General features: G+C 35.1%; 1 protein-coding gene across 2 annotated transcripts in view; it reads left to right on the top strand.

Moving 5' to 3' along the window:
• GRIA2 (glutamate ionotropic receptor AMPA type subunit 2) overlaps positions 1–21,546 on the top strand; it is a 73,432-nt gene that overhangs the window by 45,584 nt on the left and 6,302 nt on the right. For both annotated transcript variants that reach the window (XM_026041617.1, XM_026041618.1), the window contains exons 6-12: positions 6,304–6,471; positions 6,751–6,855; positions 7,524–7,634; positions 8,766–8,972; positions 9,354–9,724; positions 13,791–13,989; positions 21,509–21,546. The exon at positions 21,509–21,546 is cut by the window's right edge and continues 210 nt beyond it. In XM_026041617.1, the coding sequence (XP_025897402.1) occupies positions 6,304–6,471; positions 6,751–6,855; positions 7,524–7,634; positions 8,766–8,972; positions 9,354–9,724; positions 13,791–13,989; positions 21,509–21,546 (1,199 nt within the window). The remainder of the gene's footprint in view (positions 1–6,303; positions 6,472–6,750; positions 6,856–7,523; positions 7,635–8,765; positions 8,973–9,353; positions 9,725–13,790; positions 13,990–21,508) is intronic.

The raw sequence follows: 21,546 nt of genomic DNA, 5'->3' as shown, positions 1-21,546 counted from the left end.
TCCTGCCCTTGCACCAGGAGGCCGTAGCGCCCTGCAGACATTCACATCCCACTGACTGGCCTGTTCCCTTGGAGCCCTTGGAGCCCTTGGAGCAGTTCCAGGCAGAGACTCAGTTCATACCTCTTGAAGGCTCTTGAGACAAGGTAAGTAGCAAACTGTCCTAGCCTGTGGAGAGCTTTCCTAGCCTTGGCATGTACCAAACGTGWCTGAAATAAACTGTGAATATCACCCATCTATGGAAACTACGTGGAGAAGGGAATGCGGGCAGCCTGGCTGAGAAACCAAAGCAGCTGAGACTGGCAGTGAATCCTGTTGTGTGGGTAGATAAGATCCAAGCATTCTCTGGAGCYGCTGTCAATGGCTCCTATGGAATTGCTACAGAACGTTTCACATGTTCAGAATTCATAAGATTATTTATCAGGATTCAGAAGTCCTTCTCCCCGGTCAATGAATAGAGGTTTTGGCTGTTAGTAGTTTCGCATTTTCACAGATTTTTACTACCTGTCACCTGGCCTCTTAGAAATTATTAGAAAGTCTGTTTTGGTGATGATCCTGCAGTTTTAGCATTTTGAATGTTTATGTAGTATGAAATACTGCTCTGCTTATGATAAAATCACCAGAAGTGTGAACTGCCTGTCACAAGCTGATAAATCAAGAAGAATGAAGCTTGTAAAGCAAAGGTGCTGTTTTAACTCTTACCAGTTCTAGTTTACCCCTAGGATGGAATGCACAGGGCGCTCTCGCCGACAAATTTAAAAGGACTTTTGTATCTTGCAAAAGTAATCATAATTTAGATAGCTCACTAATAATAATGAACAAAGAAAGAGAAGGTGAAAACYTTTCTTCGGGCTAGAAATTCAGAATATTCAGTCTAGATTTAAATGACTAAACCCCAAAATCACTGTATAATTTATAAATGACAGCAACATTATTTTAGGATGTGCTTCTTGCATTTCAACATACTTGAAAATGGTTTTATAATTCTAAGCATTTTAATGAAAATTATAAGTCATTTTCTGTTGTACCTGCTACAGTTTTAATGGAAAAAAGTGATTGAGTGTATCTAAATTCAAGTAATTTCGCAGAGACTGTAATGATTTCTCTAAGAAAATGAATTATCTAATTTCTGTATTTATAATTTGATTCAATCACGAAATTAAGTGGCATCCTGTTCATTTTAAAAATACCGTTGTAAAAACTCTAGCCCTGCATTGGTGAGGGKTTTTTTTGCCTACATTTTTCATTCTTTGTGTTTTTATTTCCCAGAGTTCTGTGCATAAAAATACACGTCCAGCAGTTGGCTGTCTAGCTACCTGTTTTTACTGCACAATTGTCTTTTGAACCCAAATATTCAAGCATTTCTATTTGCAAATGCATAGCAAATATGCATACTTGAAGTCAATGTCAAACTCCATGCTTCCTCCTAATAGCTTATGACTTCTTTCCATAAGTAATCACTCGTTCCAGTATGGGTTCTTTTGTTTGTTTTTTTTGTTTTTTTTCTTTAGAAAGCTTAATTAAAAGGAGGAGCAATTAATCAATGCAAGCAGTGGGTGGTGTGAGGCAATATCCGTAGATATGTCCCAGGCACACAGAGTGCCCATTGACCCAGATCCTTTGATCCTCCTCGCCAAAGCAGCTGAGCTGTGCCAAGCTGGAGCTATTTGCCAGACTTTGGAAGAAATTTCCAGAACCAATTCCCAAGGGGCTTCTGCTTCTCAGTTTCTTTGCCTCGGAATCCAGCACCAGGATGCAGTGATGCCTTTTGCCTGTGTTTGCCTTGAACCTTTCTTAGTTTTTTCCAGGCAGCAGCCTGGCACAAAGGGCCAGCCCAGATGGGCAGCTGTCCGCAGTAGCCACAATCCAAGGGTGGCGAAAAAGCAGTCGGGGGTTTGTCTTCTCTGACATGAGCTATTTCTAGGTAAAATCAGCAATCTGGTGGCAAGACAGAGTTAATTGTTTCTAAAACATGGAGTTAGATTAGCGCAAACAGAAGAAAATGTTTCAGAACGAATCAGAATGTATTAAAACTGGATCTAAAAAACATTTAGTGTGGCATTACTCAAAAGGTTAATCTAAAATTTTGGTGTAAACAAGCCTCATATGAAATTTCATTTTAAAATCATTTGTAGATGTTTAGCCTTTAGGGTACCTCTTTCACTCCTATTCGTTGTCACTCTTATTTAAAGTTACATATATGTGCATATTGACCTAGTTTGCTCTCATGTGGAACAATCAGTTTTAATTTTTCCATTTATTAGAGTTACACTGAGCATTCACATCAGCTCTTTCAAATCCATTTCCTACTGCATGATTTTTCAGAGAAGTCATTTGGTTTCTTTTTCTACATGATCTTATTTGCAGCCTTATCTCATCACCTCTTTCAATTGTTCTGCTTTAAATGTGTCTKTTTTCACGGTTACATGCATAGGCTGCAGTGCTTGCTGTTGGATCATGGCTTTTTTTTAACAGTATAAAGAATGAGATAATGTTCTGTAGCTCAATCTTGAAAAGGTTTTATGCATTCATGTCGTGATGATAGAAAAGGCAGATGTTCTTTGAGGTTCTACAATAAATTAGAGGTGATTTTATCATTAGTAACATTGCCCTGTTTGCAAGTGCATTCTACTTCCATTTAGAAGTGAGATTATGCAAATAATTGTAAAACATTACTTATTTTGTCATTATGGATATATTCCACAGGCATGGATTATAAAACAAAAACAACATTTTTTTCTTATGAAAAATGTTGTGGATTCCTGTCCGAATGATTGGTTTTAGTCTTTGTCAAGCCCCATGAATTCAAATCCAAATAATTGGTTTTAGTTTTTCTGTCGAGCTCCATATGGTTTCTGGTGATAGAACATTCACCAGGAGTCAGCTTCTAGTTTGAGAATTAGTAGAGTATGTAAAACTTTYGGAAAAGTAGAAGAGAATACAGCAAGAATTAATAGGCTTATTAAGGAATTTCGTAAGTGGAAATTAGATCATAAACTTCTCAGCTGTTGAGTAGTTACTGGAGATTTTAAGAACCTCTGTGGTTTGAGATTCTAGGAAGAAGTTACACAAATATAGTAAATGTACAATTTACAGTGGTACAAATATGTAAATTAAGTAGAGTGTAGGATTGATTCGGTCTTTGATTAAAGTAAAATTTAGATGTGTGTGTGTGTGATTTTTTTCAAAGAGAGGAAGAGGAAGTTTGCAGCAACTCTCATAAGTCTGCTGACGGTAGCAAAATATATAGTGTGAAGATGGATATTAAAAACTACTGTGTTTCTTTCCTAGACCTTGTTTTAACACCTGGCAGTTTTTCTTTCTCATTAACAAGTGTTTGAGGCAAATGAATTATGTCGTATTGCAGCATAGTATGATAAATTTAGAAAGAAGGCTACAGACGTGAGCTTTTTTAATATCAGCATAAAATTGCTATATTGCTTTTTTTAACTGTCCCAGCTAGCAGAACATCTCATGAAACTTACTGTCTGCCTCAGTATTTCTTTGACTCTAAAATCAGTTATAAATGATTATAGTAGCATGAGCAAAATAAAAACCTCACATAATAAAAACAGCAGCATACTCTATTATAGTTGGTTACCAACTGCTCTCTCAGCAACTAATATTAAATTGCCAGCTGTATGTTTTAGAGACATTCTTCATTATCAATGGAAGTTGTGACAAAGCAGCATGGTGGACCCAGACCAAGAGACAGCACACACGTGAAAGCATCAGCTGGCTCACTTGAGCCAAAGTAGTGTTTCTTCAACATATTTTTAAGACAAAAATGGAGGGTGATGTTAATTTAATTCTTCTGCATAATGGCAGTGATAAATTCCCAGCAACAATAATTATAAGACAGTATCACATGAGAACTGTCTATTCTGTTGAAGGAAAGAGCTCTGGAACCTCACCTCTAGAGGTAGGTTCAAGAACTTTTGAGAGGGTGTAGTTTTGCTCTGCTTTCTCTTGGAAGGCCAAATTTTCTCTTTGTTGCCAAGACCTTTAGCCCAGATCTATTTTTTTCTTCTCTGACATAGTCCTAATATTTTGAAGAAACATCTGTTTTACACTGGCACTATTTTTTTCTATACTAGCCTTTGCATTAAATCTAATAAAAAATAAAGCTCTTTTACCCTAGTGTAAAATCCTGCCCTCAGCCTCTATAATGCAGGTGCCTATACTTTTTCTACTGATTTTTTTGCTTTAGATGCTACTGGTGAATAATGGGAATTCTCATGGAATCTCCATCTCTCCATGCCAATAGGGTCATAGATGAAATAGGTTGAAGATTCACCTACCTCAGGGACYGTGGATCTTGGCCTTTTGCTTGTTTGGTATTTAAAAGGAGTCACTTTTCACTTTTCAGTCACTTTTCAAATGTAAATATCCTGTAKAGTGAAGGGGTTAGGACAATTCTTCAAGTGTCCTAGGCCTGTCTGTATCTCCTGAACATGCTCTAAGATGCATTTCAAATGGATTTTGTGGATGTAGGGCTAGGCAAGTGCGTAGGTACTACAGCCTAAACTAAAGTTGTGTTGGTGTGCCCAGTAAACAGACTTTCTAAACCAAACAAGGCCATGTCTAAAGAACTTAACCATGCCATAATCAGAATTTCTTCTGAATAGCAGTTTTGGTTCAAAAATTTTAAACTTATATAAAACTTCCTTTAGATGATCTTTGCATCTGACATTCTGTCCAAATGATGTGGGCCTTTCAAAGCAAAAAATATTTGTTTGTGTGGTTGTTCTGGGTAAAAACAGCACTGGAATTTGCATTTAAAAAACAATCATCATGAAGATGAAAGTCGATCTGATTCTTTTCCAGGGACGCACAGGCTGAGGCTTTGTTTTAATTCTGTTTACTTTGATACATATTGTTTCTGTTGAAATATACTTAAATTGTTTAAATATATAGGAGAACATATCTCCCTGAACTTGTCTTCAGAAGTCATTGAAGATCACATTAATATAACCTAAGGCACAAGTAATTTCATCCTAAAGAAAGAGTCTAAAAAAGGCCAAAAACAATCAGTCAAAATTTCAGTAGAAGTCACAGAGAGAAATTCCTTGAGAAAATTTACGTTAATCTTCCAGTAAGTTTTCACATCTGGAGGAGGACTTCCAGCTTCCTTTTCTTCTTCCCTCAAGATCTAACAGTTGTGTACAAAAGTGACCTCAGTGCTGGAGCCGCCTCCGCTACAACTGCAGCAGTCATCTGCATGACTTGAGTGAGCTAATTAAAACTCTAATTAAAGACTGAACAATTGAAGCAAAGAGCCTATACATCATTTCTCACTGCTTTACAGTGTATATATTTTCAGCATCTAATAGCCTTCACAGGGATCATTGCATTCATTCATAAGGCTCTAAGTAGTTATATTCTGGCTCACATTTCATAAATTGGYCCTTAAATTTGTCATAATTGCAGTGTTCTGGACTCAGGAACTCCTCCAACAAAGTCCTTAGTGTATATGCACGTGTGGTTTTTGTTCAGACAGTTAACACAGAAGAATTTTCAGTCATTGCAGGTAACTACTTGTGACTGTTTAGGCCTGACTTTGGATGCATGCGATTGCTGAATTCATCCTTGAGATCTTAAAAATTGTAAAGCAACTCCTTAGGCTGTGTCACATTAAAGCGGGAAGCTTCCACCACCTCAGCCCATTATCTTTCTTSTGCACCACTCTTTCCTCCATATATAGCCAAAATTTACTTTTGCACACTATTAAGATATTGTGTGGTTGAAAACCATTGAGCTTTTATGTTTTTTTGGGTAAAAATTGAGCTTATATATAGAAATATGTATTGTTTGTGTGCGTACCTATGGATGATGAGATARGAGTATCAAGAATAGTATAGGTTTTGATCTGTGTATGGCTGCCTTATCATGAAGAATGTAATCAGAGCAACATTGTATTGTAAATGCTAATGGAATAGGATTTCTTGGCCCCTTTTCATCTCCATAGAATTCCAGCCGTGGGCACACAGACCTGTACCCCATTGTACTAAGAAAGGAAGGGAATTCACACTGTGAACATAAGTATRAATTTTAGTTTAGGTTTCAGTTTTAGTCTAACACTGTCCTCTACTCTCCTGATGCAGAACACATATTGTTAATATGCATGAACTCCTCTGAGGAGGGCAGTGGGGCCAAAACAAAAGGCAAGTTTTTCTTATCCAAGGAATGTTTTAATATCTTTTTTACTTATAATATATTTCTGTTTTTAAGGGATTAATAAGGTAATAATGGAGTAGTGAAGCTGTAACTATTTTTTTTTACTGAAACCTTTTCACTTCTTTTCAGTATACATCAGCTCTCACCTATGATGCTGTTCAAGTGATGACAGAAGCTTTCCGTAATTTGCGTAAACAGAGGATTGAGATCTCCAGAAGAGGAAATGCTGGAGATTGTCTTGCAAATCCAGCTGTGCCCTGGGGTCATGGTGTAGAAATAGAAAGGGCATTGAAACAGGTAGCCTCCCTAGAGTGAATGTTGGGGTGAGTGCATGTGTGAAATGCTCTGTAAATGCTTGAGAGGGACCTTCTAATCTCCCACCTGGATCTCACTGCGATTAATGAGGGAGTTAACTCCTCAGAAACTTATCTCTTGAGAGAAATAAGCTGTTTGGTGCGGAAAGGAGTTTAAACTGAATGTTTTTGACGAATTAATATTCAGTTATGGAAATAAAAATATCAGTTGTAGAAAGAAGTAAAATTGATTCTGTTACTGCTTTCGTCTTCATCTGTATAGGTTCAGGTGGAAGGTCTGTCAGGGAATATAAAGTTTGATCAGAATGGAAAGAGAATCAATTTTACAATAAACGTCATGGAGCTCAAAAGTACAGGTCCTCGGAAGGTAATTCGAATTCTGTTCTTACGGGTTTTGCCATGCTAAGCAACATTTTAAGGTAGGTAATAAAACACTACAAGTAATTAAAGATAAGTTGTGATGATAAGTATTCATAGGTGTTTTTTATGATGGTTTTGATGGAGAGATTAAAAAAAAGTGCCATTTGTTTCTAAGAAGTATGGCGTTTTTGGTAAGTACTTTTAAACTTCTCTGATCTGAATTGCTAAATGTGAAAGAGCAATTGGGGAAAAGTAAYGATATCCTTCTGTGCGATAATAATAAAACACATTTTTTTTGTTGATGGTTTTCTAAATGTGATTATTTTTCTTGCTGTAACCCCAGACCTTTCAGGAAAAGCCAGTTTCTCACATCTTCCTAATCCAGAGTATTTCATAACACTTATAATTATGTCATGTGTGACATTCATATGAAATGCCTATTGAAAATTGTACATCTCTATTAGACAAAATAATGGCAACAGATGTTATTATTATTTCAGTTACTGCTCTTGCTCAGTCTTTTTAATAATGTAATATGTAAGTATCTAGGTAGGTAAATCATTTTTGTAATAGTTTTCTGTGGGTATATATCGAAGGAATAATAACAATATGCTTTACGTTTTCTATGAAAGCTCATGTTCACTGGTGTCTGTGCATCCTATGAACTCTTTTTAGATTGGATATTGGAGTGAAGTGGACAAAATGGTTGTGAATCCTCTTGATGGCCCTCTTGGAAATGAATCTTCAGGACTAGAGAATAAGACTATTATTGTCACCACTATTTTGGTAATTAACCTCATATTTTTTCAGAAGACAACAATGATGTGTTTCTCCTCATTATACTAATTTAAAAACACTTTTTTTTTCCTCTGAGGTAGTGACTCGTTACTAATTATGGTACCTGAATTAAAATTCTGGAAATTAAGGAAATATATGTGATTCAGTATACAGTTTTGTTCTGTAGAAAGCAAGCGGTCATTGACTGGGACAGGAGCATCCTAGAAAGCCAGATGTTTTAGGCAAGAAAATTCCTACTTTCAAACAAGAGCACTGTCTGAATGGCAGAACTGCAGTGTTACTCTTTAACCAGATGTGCTTATTAGAGGATGGATTTTGCCAAATAGGGACAAAGACTGCTTCTACACTCCAGTATTTGAGCTACAGTGAACTTCTGTCCTCAATGTAAAATAAAACATTAAAAAATATATTCTAATAATTTAGAGACTAATGTCATGTACTGTGGTAGAGCACCATATTTTTATTTACATGTCTTTTTTGTTGTTTTGCATAGGTAACAATTTTGCATAGAAACTTCMCTGGCCGCAGGCATAATTGGGTAACAATTGAGCAAAGAGAAGACAATCCTGTAATATGACTCATTGCTAGTTTTGCTACTGATGAAACATTAGTGCATACTTATATATATCTTTATTATTATTATTCCTATAATAATTCAGTAAAGATACAGCCTGGAGAGTCTAAAGTGTCTCTGAAGGGAGAGATGTGGTTTGGAAATAGGAAGGAATTTTCATGTATTAAGACAACAGTAGAGAAACTAAGTACCTTTGCTTTCTTCCATCCAAACTGCAAGAGAGAGAAAGAAACAGATTTTGATGCTTATTCTCTTTCCTGAATACATAAGTGCTGTTAACATTCATGGTCATTAGTAACATACTCCTGGAAATTGTTATACCTGTAAGTACATGACTGTGACAAATGTAGCTTTCAAATGTTTTACAGGACATGTCTCATTAATAATTAACAGCTGATATATATAATAAAGTATGCAATATATGTTTTGGATGCTATATTTTTCTCTTCTTTTCACATATAAGAGGTAACACACTCACCTTTGAAGTACACAAGTGATGTGTCTGTCTCTTTACCAAGTAGCTAAGGCAAGTTCTTTCTGTGCAGGAGTCCCCATATGTCATGATGAAGAAAAATCATGAAATGCTCGAAGGAAATGATCGATATGAGGGCTATTGTGTGGACTTAGCTACAGAAATTGCTAAACACTGTGGATTCAAATATAAGCTCACAATTGTTGGTGATGGCAAGTATGGGGCCAGGGATGCAGACACGAAAATCTGGAATGGGATGGTTGGAGAGCTTGTTTATGGGGTAAGAGCATTTTTTATAATAAAGCCATTAAAGGTGAGGGTGCACCTAGTGGGGTATTGATGCAAATGAGTGGGATTAATGTAAACTAAACTGGGGGGAAAGAGTGCATATTTCATTTGTCTGTCCAGATGAAATGCAATATGCTTTGAAATATACTGTGAAAAGAGCATATGTAAAAAGGGAATTGGAATAAGGAAATGGTATGGTTGTATGTATTCCAGAAAAAGAGTTTAAACTAAAAATTTCTCAAATTCTCCATAGTGTATTCTTGACAAAATGAYCATTGCCAGTATCTCTACTGTCCTATATTTCATTTTTGAAATGTAATAGGAATGAAGCCAGTTATTATTACTTTGCCCTTTTTTTTTTTAACCTTTACAGAAAGCCGATATTGCAATTGCTCCATTGACAATAACCTTGGTGAGAGAAGAGGTGATTGACTTCTCAAAGCCCTTTATGAGCCTGGGGATATCAATAATGATCAAGAAGCCTCAGAAGTCGAAGCCAGGAGTGTTTTCGTTTCTTGATCCCTTAGCATATGAAATCTGGATGTGCATTGTTTTTGCCTACATTGGGGTCAGTGTAGTTTTATTCCTGGTCAGCAGATTTAGCCCATACGAGTGGCACACTGAGGAATTTGAAGATGGAAGAGAAACGCAAACTAACGAATCAACTAATGAATTTGGGATATTTAATAGTCTCTGGTTTTCCCTGGGTGCCTTTATGCAGCAAGGATGCGATATTTCGCCAAGGTTGGTTACTCGCCCATACCAACTTTGTGCATTTTTTTGTCTCAGCCAGCGGTTCATGGTGCATATATTTTCACTTTTGGGACAAAACGAGTTACTATCATGTTTTTTTTCTTTATTTTTCTCCACAAAATCACAGAAGTCCTTGTAATAAAAGCAGTCGTCACCGACACAGGGTAGTGATGTATTTGACCGATACTGTCTTAATGTCGCTCGTATGTTGGCCAAGTGAACTTATATGCACCGTGAGGAGACCTCAAAATGCACAAGGTTCCAGTCATTTCATGCCTTCTTGGAGGGGTACCGTGTTTTTGCTGCATATTCCCATTTTACAGTTGACAGTGCATCTGTTTCACAACAACTGTAATGGGAAAAAAGGGTAACACATATTCATGAATTGCAGAAATAGCACGTTCTCTCCAAAACTCACTACATACAATAACATCCCAGGTATTAACCCGCTGCTTCAACAGGAGAGACTTCAACTGGAATAAAAATGATGGCTCTAATTTTTTGTGAATATTTGCAGAACACTGTTCCTTTTCTATGACCTACTTTTATAAAAGTCACAAAGTAAGTTACTAAAATGAACTTGAAGGTCCAATTTATTTATGCATCATTCCTTGAGGGATTTTTCACTACTTTAGTAGGGGCAGCTGTAAAGCACTTTAGTTAATTCCTATGCAGCTCATTAAATATTCTGTTCCCTTGTGTGCAAGTAGTTCTAGCCTCAACTGAGCCAAGTCGTAAGTAGGTAGGTAGCTAGGTACTGTTTGAAGGAACTATAGTGTAACAACTGAAATAGGGCAAATGGGGTCTAAGAATATCAAATGAGAAGAACTTCATGATTATACTCAGTAGGTTACCTTTCTTTTCTAAACATCTCAAAGTAGGATACAGAGCAGGTCAATTTCTAGTGAGTATTTATGGTGCAAAATGCATGAAGAAATCATATGAAGGGAACATTTTTATCTCTGTGTCTTGTAACCTAAAGATAAGAGTAGGTTTTCTCATTGTATTGTGGAATTAGCAGAGTATTAGTTCTATGAGAATTTCTACAGTCCTGTGGAACTTACATGGTGAAATATAGCTGCCTTTATGATGAAAAAGATTTTGGCAGAGGTATATGGAGAATGAGACAAGGAGAAATCAAATAGTTTCAGGTAATGAGAAGCTGTGTTAATGCCTTTCTTTGTGGTTAGGTGTTTTTTCATGTATTGATTACACACTTCAAAAGTTTAGTTGTCAGCAAAGTCCCCTTTTAACTACGAAATTATTTTTATTGAATCAAGGCCATAATAGAATAATGATTACATTTTTTTCCTTTTACTAGCTATTAAAGCCTGACAATTGTGTGCTGTTTTGGTAATATTTGAAAGGTGATATAAAAGTAATGATAGTAAATTACCGTCATAACAAGATGCCTGAAGCTAGAATTATTCTAGAGGTTAAAGTGGTAGATTCAGTGTCAGTGAAACATTTACAGCACTCCTTTTTATTCCAGAAATACTTCCAAGGAAAGTAGATATATATTATCTCTGTTTGTGATAAAAATGTAAATGACTGAAAATTCTTCGATTATTTTTGTTCTTATACCAAACTTATCACCATGGTATATTAATTCCCTACAAATGAGTTAAAGTGCATAAGTAATTTTGGTAGATATTAGCCAAATAYATTTGTGAAGTTATATTTTACACTACTATTATACTATTTCTATGAGAAAAGTAGGATCAACTAGGAAATGTAGAATAAACAAGCTCCTAGGGCTTCCTCACTCTGAAATGGAAATCGTTCTAAGCTTAGAGTGTCCAGAAAACTGGAAAGCAGTTTGCCTAACAACCCCGATGAGGTTTTGATGGTGACCTTGAAAGTGTGATAGAAAAGTAGAGCAGAAATTCTCCTCCTCTTTTTTTTTTTTTTTTTTTTTTTTTTTTTTTTTTTTTTTTTTTTTTTTTTTTTTTTTTTTTTTTTTTTTTTGAGATGTAAACATACTGTAAGTACTGCAGTATATTACCTTGGTAAGTATAAAGAGTGTTGCACAAATGTAGATATTTGTGTACGCAATGGGTTATTATAGTGTTTAATACTCAGATATAGGAGGTGTTTGTACAGATGTGGATTCTTATTGGCATGTAGTAATTATTATCCATCTTCAGAAAATTTTCAAGATGCATGAAAAAAAAAACAGATTTTATTTAACTGGGACAAATCTTATGGGAAAATTCTGAACATACATCACACACCAAAAAGATTTTGCTTAGARGATGTCATGCAGGAGCATAGTATTGGTTGGCACTAAGCTTATTCCATTTTACAAGTCAATACCAATTTTACTGGCTGATAGATTACCACTTTTGCAGATTATGAGTTGTCATTTGTAGTGAATGTTGTGCATACAATATAAAATGCCATGAAATCAGCACTGATTTTACTGAATACACGTTGTCAGAGATAYTACCTTGCAAATATATTTATTATATAATTCAGTCATTAGTATAATGTACTTATAGTGTACTCAGGTGACCTTCATGCCAAAGTTAATAGATATTCCTTCTAGCGTCCCCAAAAATGTGTTTGCAGAATATATTTCAGTCTAGAAAGACTGGAAATAAGTTCTTGTCTATGGTCCTTTTTGATAACATAATCTGGACCGTATTTAACTGTTGATTTTTATGTAGTAAATTAGTGATTGAGTTGTGCCGTAGAATAGATGTTTTCATATCTCAAATACCTTGGAGATTTTTCACAATAGTAATCAGCAAAATGATTTGTCCGGAATTATTTCCACTTATTTTTGTTCCCAGTTAAATACATCAGCTTTACCTCATTGTTTAAAATATGACACTTTTACTAAAATACATAGATATAGTAACACCTGTCTGTGTTACTGTGTTACCTGTCTGTCTGTATCTTATCAAAATTAGCTTGAAATCTCATTCACAATAGTGTTAATTGTTTTGGGTGAATGATTTGTAATTTGTTTATTTGATAGATAAAAGAGAGCCATCAGGATCTAAGGTACTGCAATTCCTTAGTACTAGAATTTGAACTACATGCACATTTCTGCCAAAGAATTAAGCACATCTCCAAAGATTATGTCCTCCCTATAATTTCCTGTTTGGATGCAAAGTAGTAAGTAATCGCAAAGTTTAAAGGATTATTAAGAGAAAAGACAAGTGTGACAACAATGTCAGTAGCAGTATTTTTTTCTATTTTTCAGTTTCAAAAATTACTGTTTTTTTTCTTGTRTGCTTTATACTGTTTTATGTATTTTCTTGAGTTCTCTTTTTTCTCTCTTGAGCAGGAGATGCAAAACAAAGATCCATAACAGCCTACCTGCAGCAGTTAAAACATCAGATTCTTGTTTAAAAATATAATTCCTCCATGTTTTTCTGTGATTACCAGTTTGACTGTTTCATATCTAGTTGTTAGTCTGCTAACAACTAGTTAGTTTGCTAAGTGATCGTATCTTCCAGAAACTGTGTGCATTTTTTAGCTTATGGATATTCCCTGAGCCAGTTTTCATTGCAAATAAGGCTATTTATTCCTCCATATGAAATATCCACAGCAATACAAAACATTATTTTGTGGAAACCAGTCTTTGTCTGAATGCCTTAGGAGAGCAAGCAAACTAAAAACACTTTTTAAGTGCATATTGGATTAACTGAAAGAAGTGTTTCAGTGGTTCTCTTTGTATYGTCACACAGATTCACACTGAAGGACATGACAGGCCTRTGTGTTTACGTAGCAGATTATGATAGGAGCACTTTTCATTTCAGAGTGTTCAGAACTTTAAAGAAATGGAGCACTTAAATTATCCCTAAAGTAAACTCTGGAGGCCTGATTTTAGCAAAATCCATGAGATGTAGTGGAGTTTAACTTCTTACCCTGCAGAACTGTAGCACACATTGATTTTTCCAGCTGATCAGTATGTAGAGCTGCACAGCAAGATAACCTGCCATACTGCCCCTATCATGTAATGCGTCATTTGCATAAAACTGATAACGTGTGTTCCTTTTTAGGACTCTCATTTCACTTTACAAATCCATTTCATACTTGTTATTAGATCCCTGTCTGGGCGCATTGTTGGAGGTGTGTGGTGGTTCTTTACCCTGATCATAATCTCCTCCTACACGGCTAACTTAGCTGCCTTCCTGACGGTTGAGAGGATGGTGTCTCCCATTGAAAGTGCAGAGGATCTTTCCAAGCAGACAGAAATTGCTTATGGGACATTAGATTCTGGCTCCACTAAAGAGTTTTTTAGGGTAAGAATTTCTACTTTCTAGATCTTTGTTTTGTTTTAAATAGATTTTYAGTCATGTAAATATTTTCTCCTTAGGCTATTTTTAAAAAGTTGCCATAAAAATGTGRTTCAGCCATACCAAATTGAAAATATATGTGTTTTTATTCATTACGATTAAATGTTATTATCTATATATAAATATCAGGACCATGTTATAAATAATGCAAAACTGAAAGTGGTTTACAAGGAACTACCTAAAATATTTTACTGTTTGAAGAAAAAAAGAAAAAAAAGGTAAGATATGATTATAGAAGGGAACTCCCATCATTCACCCAGCAAAAATTTCAAACTAGGCCATTTACTAGATGTAATGTGTAAATAGATGTAGATAGTTGTTCCATGAACAGGGACATGGAAAAGTGCACAGTCATGCTTGCTTTAGTAAGTTTTTGACAGTCATGCTTTAGTAAGTGTTTAATATAGTTTTTCAAGCTTGCAGATGGGTAATGAGATACAGCCCCTTTGGATCCTACGGTAAATTAATGCCTACTTTTGAAAACAGTTATTTGTATTTGCATTACAGTAGTGCTTTTGAACCCTGTCAGAGCTCTCTGTCTTCTACCTCTATGTATTTTGTTCTTAAAAATGTGTGAGAGAAGATCACTCGAAACAGATCTCCAGCCACCCTTGATATAGCAGCTACATGACAAAGTTCATCAGAGCAAATGAGTGAGATACTAAGGCTGCTGGGGAAGAAATAGAATGACTATTCTGTAGTGTTTGTGTGTTCTTTGTGTCTGTCCATGTAAGACGGAAGTGAATCTGAAGATCTGAARTGCTACATAGATGAAAAAAGTTGATTTTATGTTTTTTTAAGAAACAATAAGTCTTCAATTTAAACAAAATGTATTTGTAAACAGTTGGAAATTACTTTTACATTTCAAATATAGTATTCCTTGAAAGTGAAATAAATACAAAAATTTTAAAATGCAATGTATAGTTGCAGCAGTAACTATACTAGTTCATTGTTTTTGTTGGATTTTGTGATACATTTAATTGGTAACTTGCTAAATGGGAACCATACTTGGTTCTACGTGGGAGAAAAGCATTCATTAGTGATATTAATGATAGGTCTGGGAAGAAGGCTTGATGCTGATTGCTGATTGATTTCTACTGATGGACAGCAGAATAAGCTGCAGGCATGTGAACTAGTAAAACTACAGTTAGGACTGTACTAGTACTATCTTCTAACAGGAATCCTTGTTGAAAGTGCTCAGTAGCTTATCAACATGTGTTTTGAATTTTGTTAGTATAGAGTTTTTAGGTCATGGCTGCACTGAGGATCAAATGTGAATTAGAAGGTTTTTTGAGTACTTTTTTCTTTGACATTTTCAAGCTTTATTGTAAAGCAAAAGCTAACTTTATGAGCAGGGATTAGTGTGTATTTCTTATGCTTCAAGACTSATGTTTGTTGATGTTGGTTGAGATATCTTTGATTACTTATAAGAATTAGATGATTATGTTTTATGCTCTCTTCAGCTACTGATGTAGCTTTTTGAAAATGAGTTATTTTTTATTTTTGATACATGCAGAAATAGCTAAATAATAAATAATAAACTGAAGCTGTAGGGGATTGTGAAGAATAAATATTCCACATGAGGAGAGTAAATATTTCAACTGAAGTCAAAATGGAAGCAGCTGATGGAAAAGAATTAAGTAATAATGTAGTATAAGGAACAGTGAGAGCTTTACTAAGTGGCAGTAAGTATCTTCAGCAGATTTTTGCTTTTTTTTTTTTTTTTTTTTTTTTTTTTTGCTTTGCAAAATTGGTGAAAATAGTTGACTGCCAAATAGTAGTTATTAGCCTATTAAACTCTGATTTAAATCTGTATGTATCTTTTCAATTACACTAGTGTTTCTAGTGATTCTCTGACGATAAAAGTGCTGTTTCTAATATTCTGTATATAAAATAGGTTAAGCTTTTGGGGGAATATGTTCTTTCTGTTAACTTTGGTTCCACGCAAAAAAAGCTGTAATCATCTACTCTGGAAATTTAACTTTGGTTCCACGCAAAAAAAGCTGTAATCATCTACTCTGGAAATTTCTGCTCAGCAACTTCTATCACAAGTAGATTGATTCACCATGTTCATTCAACTTTCTAGTGTGATGATTATGCTTAGTATTTGCCAAAAATAATTTAAACTTTTTCAATAAATATAACTGACAGTCTCTTCTTRAGAAGAGAGACTTGAGACTCAAATTTCAGGAGTGAAACTTCTTCTGTTGAAGTCAATGTGGAAACACTAGCCCTGAGGAGAGTATAACTTTACCCGGAGTATTTCTGTGTTTTGACTGAATTGAATTGCTTCTATCATCTTTTATAAGACCTGAAATTAGGACTCTTAAATTCATTGTCTGTACAGCTGGAAAGAAGAGTTGTGTATCTAGCAGCAAGTTCAATGGACTGATTATTCTCTATCAATGTCATGAATTAAAAAAAAAAAAAAATACTTGTTTCTTTAACAATGTTGTCTATTTCCTCCTCAGGAAGCAGCATTATTTTCAAGTTTGTTTGATATTATGTGTGCTGTAACTAAGTCTTTCTTAGTAGAGAGTCCTAATTCATAAAAGAATATGAGAGCAGGAATCCCAAAGTATGCTGGGAATGAAAACACCAAGCTGAATTTGCTTTTCTACTGGAGCATCTTCTGTGATAAAGACTTCATACAAGTGAAAATGAAATGCTTGCATGCACTACATGATCTGCTTTTCAGCCTGTGAGGGYAGGACAAACCCTTTATAATTCTGTGAGGAAATTCTCTAATTCTGTGAGGATAGCATGAGGAAGGATTAAGTAGGGATCGGTTGCTGAGTTTATACCTGATATTGATCCAGCCATTCTCTCATTCTTTTTCTGCGAGTAGTGCTGATTGCTTGGCAACTAGAAGAGGCATGTGGTGATATTAATAGGACAGAGAGAAAGGAGATTGATATTCTCATCAGCTCTCTAGAATAGAGGTGACATGCAGCCAGAACTATTATTAGTGAGAAGAGAGACAACGTCAGTGTATGTAACAAGAGTTGTAAAAGACAAACAGGAAGAACTCGCCAAAACTCAACCAAGACTGATTTCTGGGTTAAAAGGACCAATTTCTGCCTTGAAGTTCAGAACTTGCAATCATTATGTACTGACATAGTGGATTACTTTGTGTGACCATGAAGCCATGGGTTTTTTTCTGCCTCAAGATATCTCTAATGTACTGGAGTCCCACTGAAGTACAGGAGTGCTTTGGATATATGTAGGGGATGAGGGCTTGTTTTCTGTTACTATTTTTTTTTTGAAGTGTTCTGATATAAATTTGGAACGAGTATGCCTGTACAGTTTTGAGAACTTTCAGTTTACCTTTTTTTTGACCTTTCTTTATATGTAGACTCTGAACTTTTAACTTTTGCTTTACTAGTATTGAATGCCAATTACTGTACAAAATTTTTCCATTTCATCAGCATGGAATTTTAATATTCTAAAACTGCGGGAGTAGGAGATTTTTAAGATTTTCTAAAATACTTGTAAATGGATATTTTGTATATTTTTTCTCTGATTTACAGATTTTGGTATCCTCTTTTTTATACATTTTATACATTATACATTTTATATATATATAAAGAGGATTTTATATCCTCTTCTCTTCTGCCCTTTATTACTGTCCATGGCATAGAGGATGCTGCCCTCGCAGCTCTGCAGGTGCAGGGAAGTCTRTGTTTCCTGGGCTGCTAAAGGAAGCAAAGTCAAGCAGGTTAATTCAAAATACCTTCTTCTGCTGTATTAACTGACCTCAGTGACTTTGCTTTAAACATTAAATTGCCCATCATGCTGTGACCTCTAATAATAACTTCTGGCAAAGAAAATAACCAACAGCTGAGGGAGAAATAGTTGACACAGAAAAGAAAATGTAAACTCGTCACCTGAAGAACCTTACATTTAGAACATGGTGATGAAATCCTAAAAGCATTAGAAAAGCATTTAAGTGTTTGTGCCTTTGCATCTTTTTTTGTATTCTCAATGAAAGTTAAGCASTTGCTTAAGTAATTTAGTAATTTATTTGATAAGAACAAGTTAAGTACTGTTAGATACTAAAAGGAGAGCTATACGATTACAAATAGCATGCATCTGAAGGGTACAAATTTCATTTAGCTTGTTTTTTTTAGGGTTTTTTCTTTTCTTTTTTTTTTTTTTTTACAAAATTATGATGTGTACTTACAGATTAAACCATGTGCAAGTATAAACATGAGTTAAATTTAAGGAGGTTAAAACACAGAGTAGCCCATGACACAGAGCCTATTCATTTTGAATCATTGTGACTCTCATCAGAGATTTTCAATTTACAGTGAAAGAGACTGGACGGAATCCAGCATCCACAGAGAAGCAGTACTGAAAGAGATGTGCTGCTCTTTGGTTGTTTTCCATGTTTGCAGCTGGCTTCTAGGGATGGACTGAAATGGCATAATAACATATTGGGCAGAACCTCMGCTTAGTTTTATAAGCAGTTAAGAGTGGATATATATGTGCCTAATAACAGCTGAGTCAAATAGTGAAGTATGCCCAGAATGAGAAAGGAAAAGTTGTGTTTGACTTAAAGTAGCCTTTGTGTGTTTAATTATCTGCTACCAGATATCCAAGGTGAAATTCAACTGCTAAGACAAAACAAGAAATAATTACTGACTTCAAAAATTTTATGCAAAGGTATTTTTACATGTGTTTTAGATTCAAAATTTACTTGACTACAAAGTCTTAATTTGATCAAACTCATGTACATTGAGACTGATGTAGTAATCACATCCATAACCTAGTTTCTAAATTTACTTCTTACAAAACCTGGCTTGTTTTGCTTAATACTGAGCTTATATTTTCCCAAAGTCCAGTTAGGTATACAGACATCCCATTGCAAATGATACCTTCCTACCCATCTTACAAGAGAAATATGATATAAGTACACTTAGCCTTGACTAAAACTGTGAACTAAATCATGAGAGTTATTTTTGAGTGATATTTTTCATTACAGATTTTTATTTCTATAATTGCTAGGTCAAAAATTCCTRCATTCGTTTACTTGGTGAGGAATCTGTGAGCCATCTAGTGGGTGGTTGCTTCCTAACACTTGACCATTTGAAAGGTCTGTTCATGGAGTCTTTTCCCATGCAGCTTTCCAGTATTTGCCCTCAGCCTGTGGTTTGTCTTCCCTCATCGTCCCACTTACCTATTGTGAGGAGATTTCACTACGGTGAAATATAAGGTGACAATGTGAAATGGGGAGCTGCATTTCATTGTAGTTTAATGACAAAAACAGAGTAAATTTTGCTGGACTTCTTAAACTTGAGATATATAATATGTATACAAGTTCGTTTTAATAAATAAGCAAATAAACACTGGAGGAAAGTGAGCAGTAACAGCAGGACTGAGGAAACATACTATGAGATAAATGGTTGGACTTGAATCTTTGGATGGGAGACTTTCAGGTTTGGAATGCAAATGTTAGAGGCATATGTCTGTGATGTATTAAATAAGTGGTAGGCAGACAAACAAGAAATACTAGAATCTCACTGATAACAATCAACTTTGGTCACTTTTCAAAGGTGGTACAATAGAACAGTATTTGGAATTCCCCTGTTTTTATTTAGGATTTTTCTAGATGGAGTAAGGCTGAGGCATGCGCAATGGGAGGTGTTCTGAGAAGCCTGCTATATTCAGCGCAGATTATTTTCCTTGGTGGTTCTGGTCATGCTAAGTATATCCAACCCTTTTGGTATAAGTGGATATTCTGAGTATGAGTAGAGCAACATACTCTAGGAAACTGACTCCAGGAAACTTTAAAAAAGGCAGCTGTAGAGTTGTATGTGTACATGGTGATTTTTAGAATTTTTAGATGTTTAAAAACCTTTCAGTGACTCTTAGTTATTCCAAAACTTTTAGTACTACTAGGTGTAGAGAGAGTGGACATATGAGCTCTCAAAGTCTTCCCAGATAACATTTCTTRACAGAAAAATAAGGATATATCTGGGAAAATACACATTGATGATAGGGCTATACTACAAGAACAATGAAATTTTAGGAAACACTGAAGATGATATTGATACCTTTGTACTTGATTCATTTCTTTTAAGAAATGGTGTGATTAATGATACTGTGTTTGAAGTAGAATTGCAGTTCTGAAGTAGATTTTGTAACATGTCTCCGGTGAAATGCTTCCCACTACGTTTTATTATAGATTTATTATGCTTATATATACASTAGTGATGTATCACAGAACCCGCAAAACCAACTGATCTAGCAAAGCAGAAATTTAATAATACCTGAAATCTAATAATACCTTATGTGCAGTATAACGTTATATTTATTGATAGTTCTTTGTTCGGCTTTTCTACCTCATACACTGATTTAGGTTGCCTCAATTGTCATTGAGTGATTCAGAAAAGTTTATCATATGCAGAATAATCTTTATGATAATAAGAGGCTATTTTTGTTGTGAACTGAAATCCTTTAGAGGTTGATTGTCTGCAGAAGCTGGTTAGTTCCGTAGTTACTTTGATCAGATGAAGTAGAAAGTGAAATGTTAACAAGCTGAGATTTTTTTTCCCTCAACTTGCATGGATGGGATAGGGAGARGGATTTGATGCATAACTGTTTTCTTCATTTTTGTTAGAATTATACGGTAAGTGGCAATATGAAAAGTCCAGCTTTGAATGTTATTTTCCTGGTTGGTTTGTACTGATTCTGACCTGTCATATATTTAAATGCACCATTCTATGTTGTTTTTATTTAATAGCAGTACTTTTTTTTTTTTTGGTGATAAGTAGGCAGCAAATTTGGTTTTCCTCCATATTTTCCAGGTTACGGCGGGGGAAAAAAAACAACTCTTTATCAGTTGGTAGTTAAAACTGTCAATTACAGTTATAACTACCAATTGGTTAAAGTGCTTCAGGCAATAATGTTTCTTAAAGAAAACCCTGACCAACCTGCAGTAAAAAAAAAAAAGACATAAGCACCTATCAAACGTGAAGCATGTGGAGTATCACAGATAAGGGAACCTTAAAATAGGTGCCTCATTTTTAATGTTCCCTCCAAGTCTCATAGCAATATTAGTTTCCTCTGTGGAGCAATCTGAAGTTTTCCAGTGACACTCTGGTACATCTCAGCTCACTTCTYATCCGTATAATAAACAACTGCAGAGAGCTGCAAAAACTGAAGATCATGTTGTTTGAGTGGGAATTTCTGATGAATAATTTACCAAAGTCTGGCTCTCTTATCTATTAATCTGGCATGTCTTTGTAAAATGGATGTAGCACTGTTTGCTTTAAATCTTTAACAAATATAAAACATATCTAATGACAGCTAATGCTAATAATAGAAGAAGAGAATGTAGGTGTTTGAGTCTTTCCACATTGGATAGAGAACTTGCCTAAAAATGAYATAGTCCTATTTTCCCACTTGTGCTTTCACTGTCTACATAAAGGTTAGTTAATTAGGCTTCATATTGTCTCCACAGAGATCTAAAATTGCAGTGTTTGATAAAATGTGGACGTA

This window comes from Nothoprocta perdicaria, unplaced genomic scaffold (genome assembly GCF_003342845.1).
Source record: "Nothoprocta perdicaria isolate Ctin4 unplaced genomic scaffold, notPer1 scaffold_29, whole genome shotgun sequence".
In the NCBI taxonomy this organism is placed as follows: Eukaryota; Metazoa; Chordata; class Aves; order Tinamiformes; family Tinamidae; genus Nothoprocta; species Nothoprocta perdicaria.
This window is presented reverse-complemented; position numbering and strand designations above follow the sequence as displayed.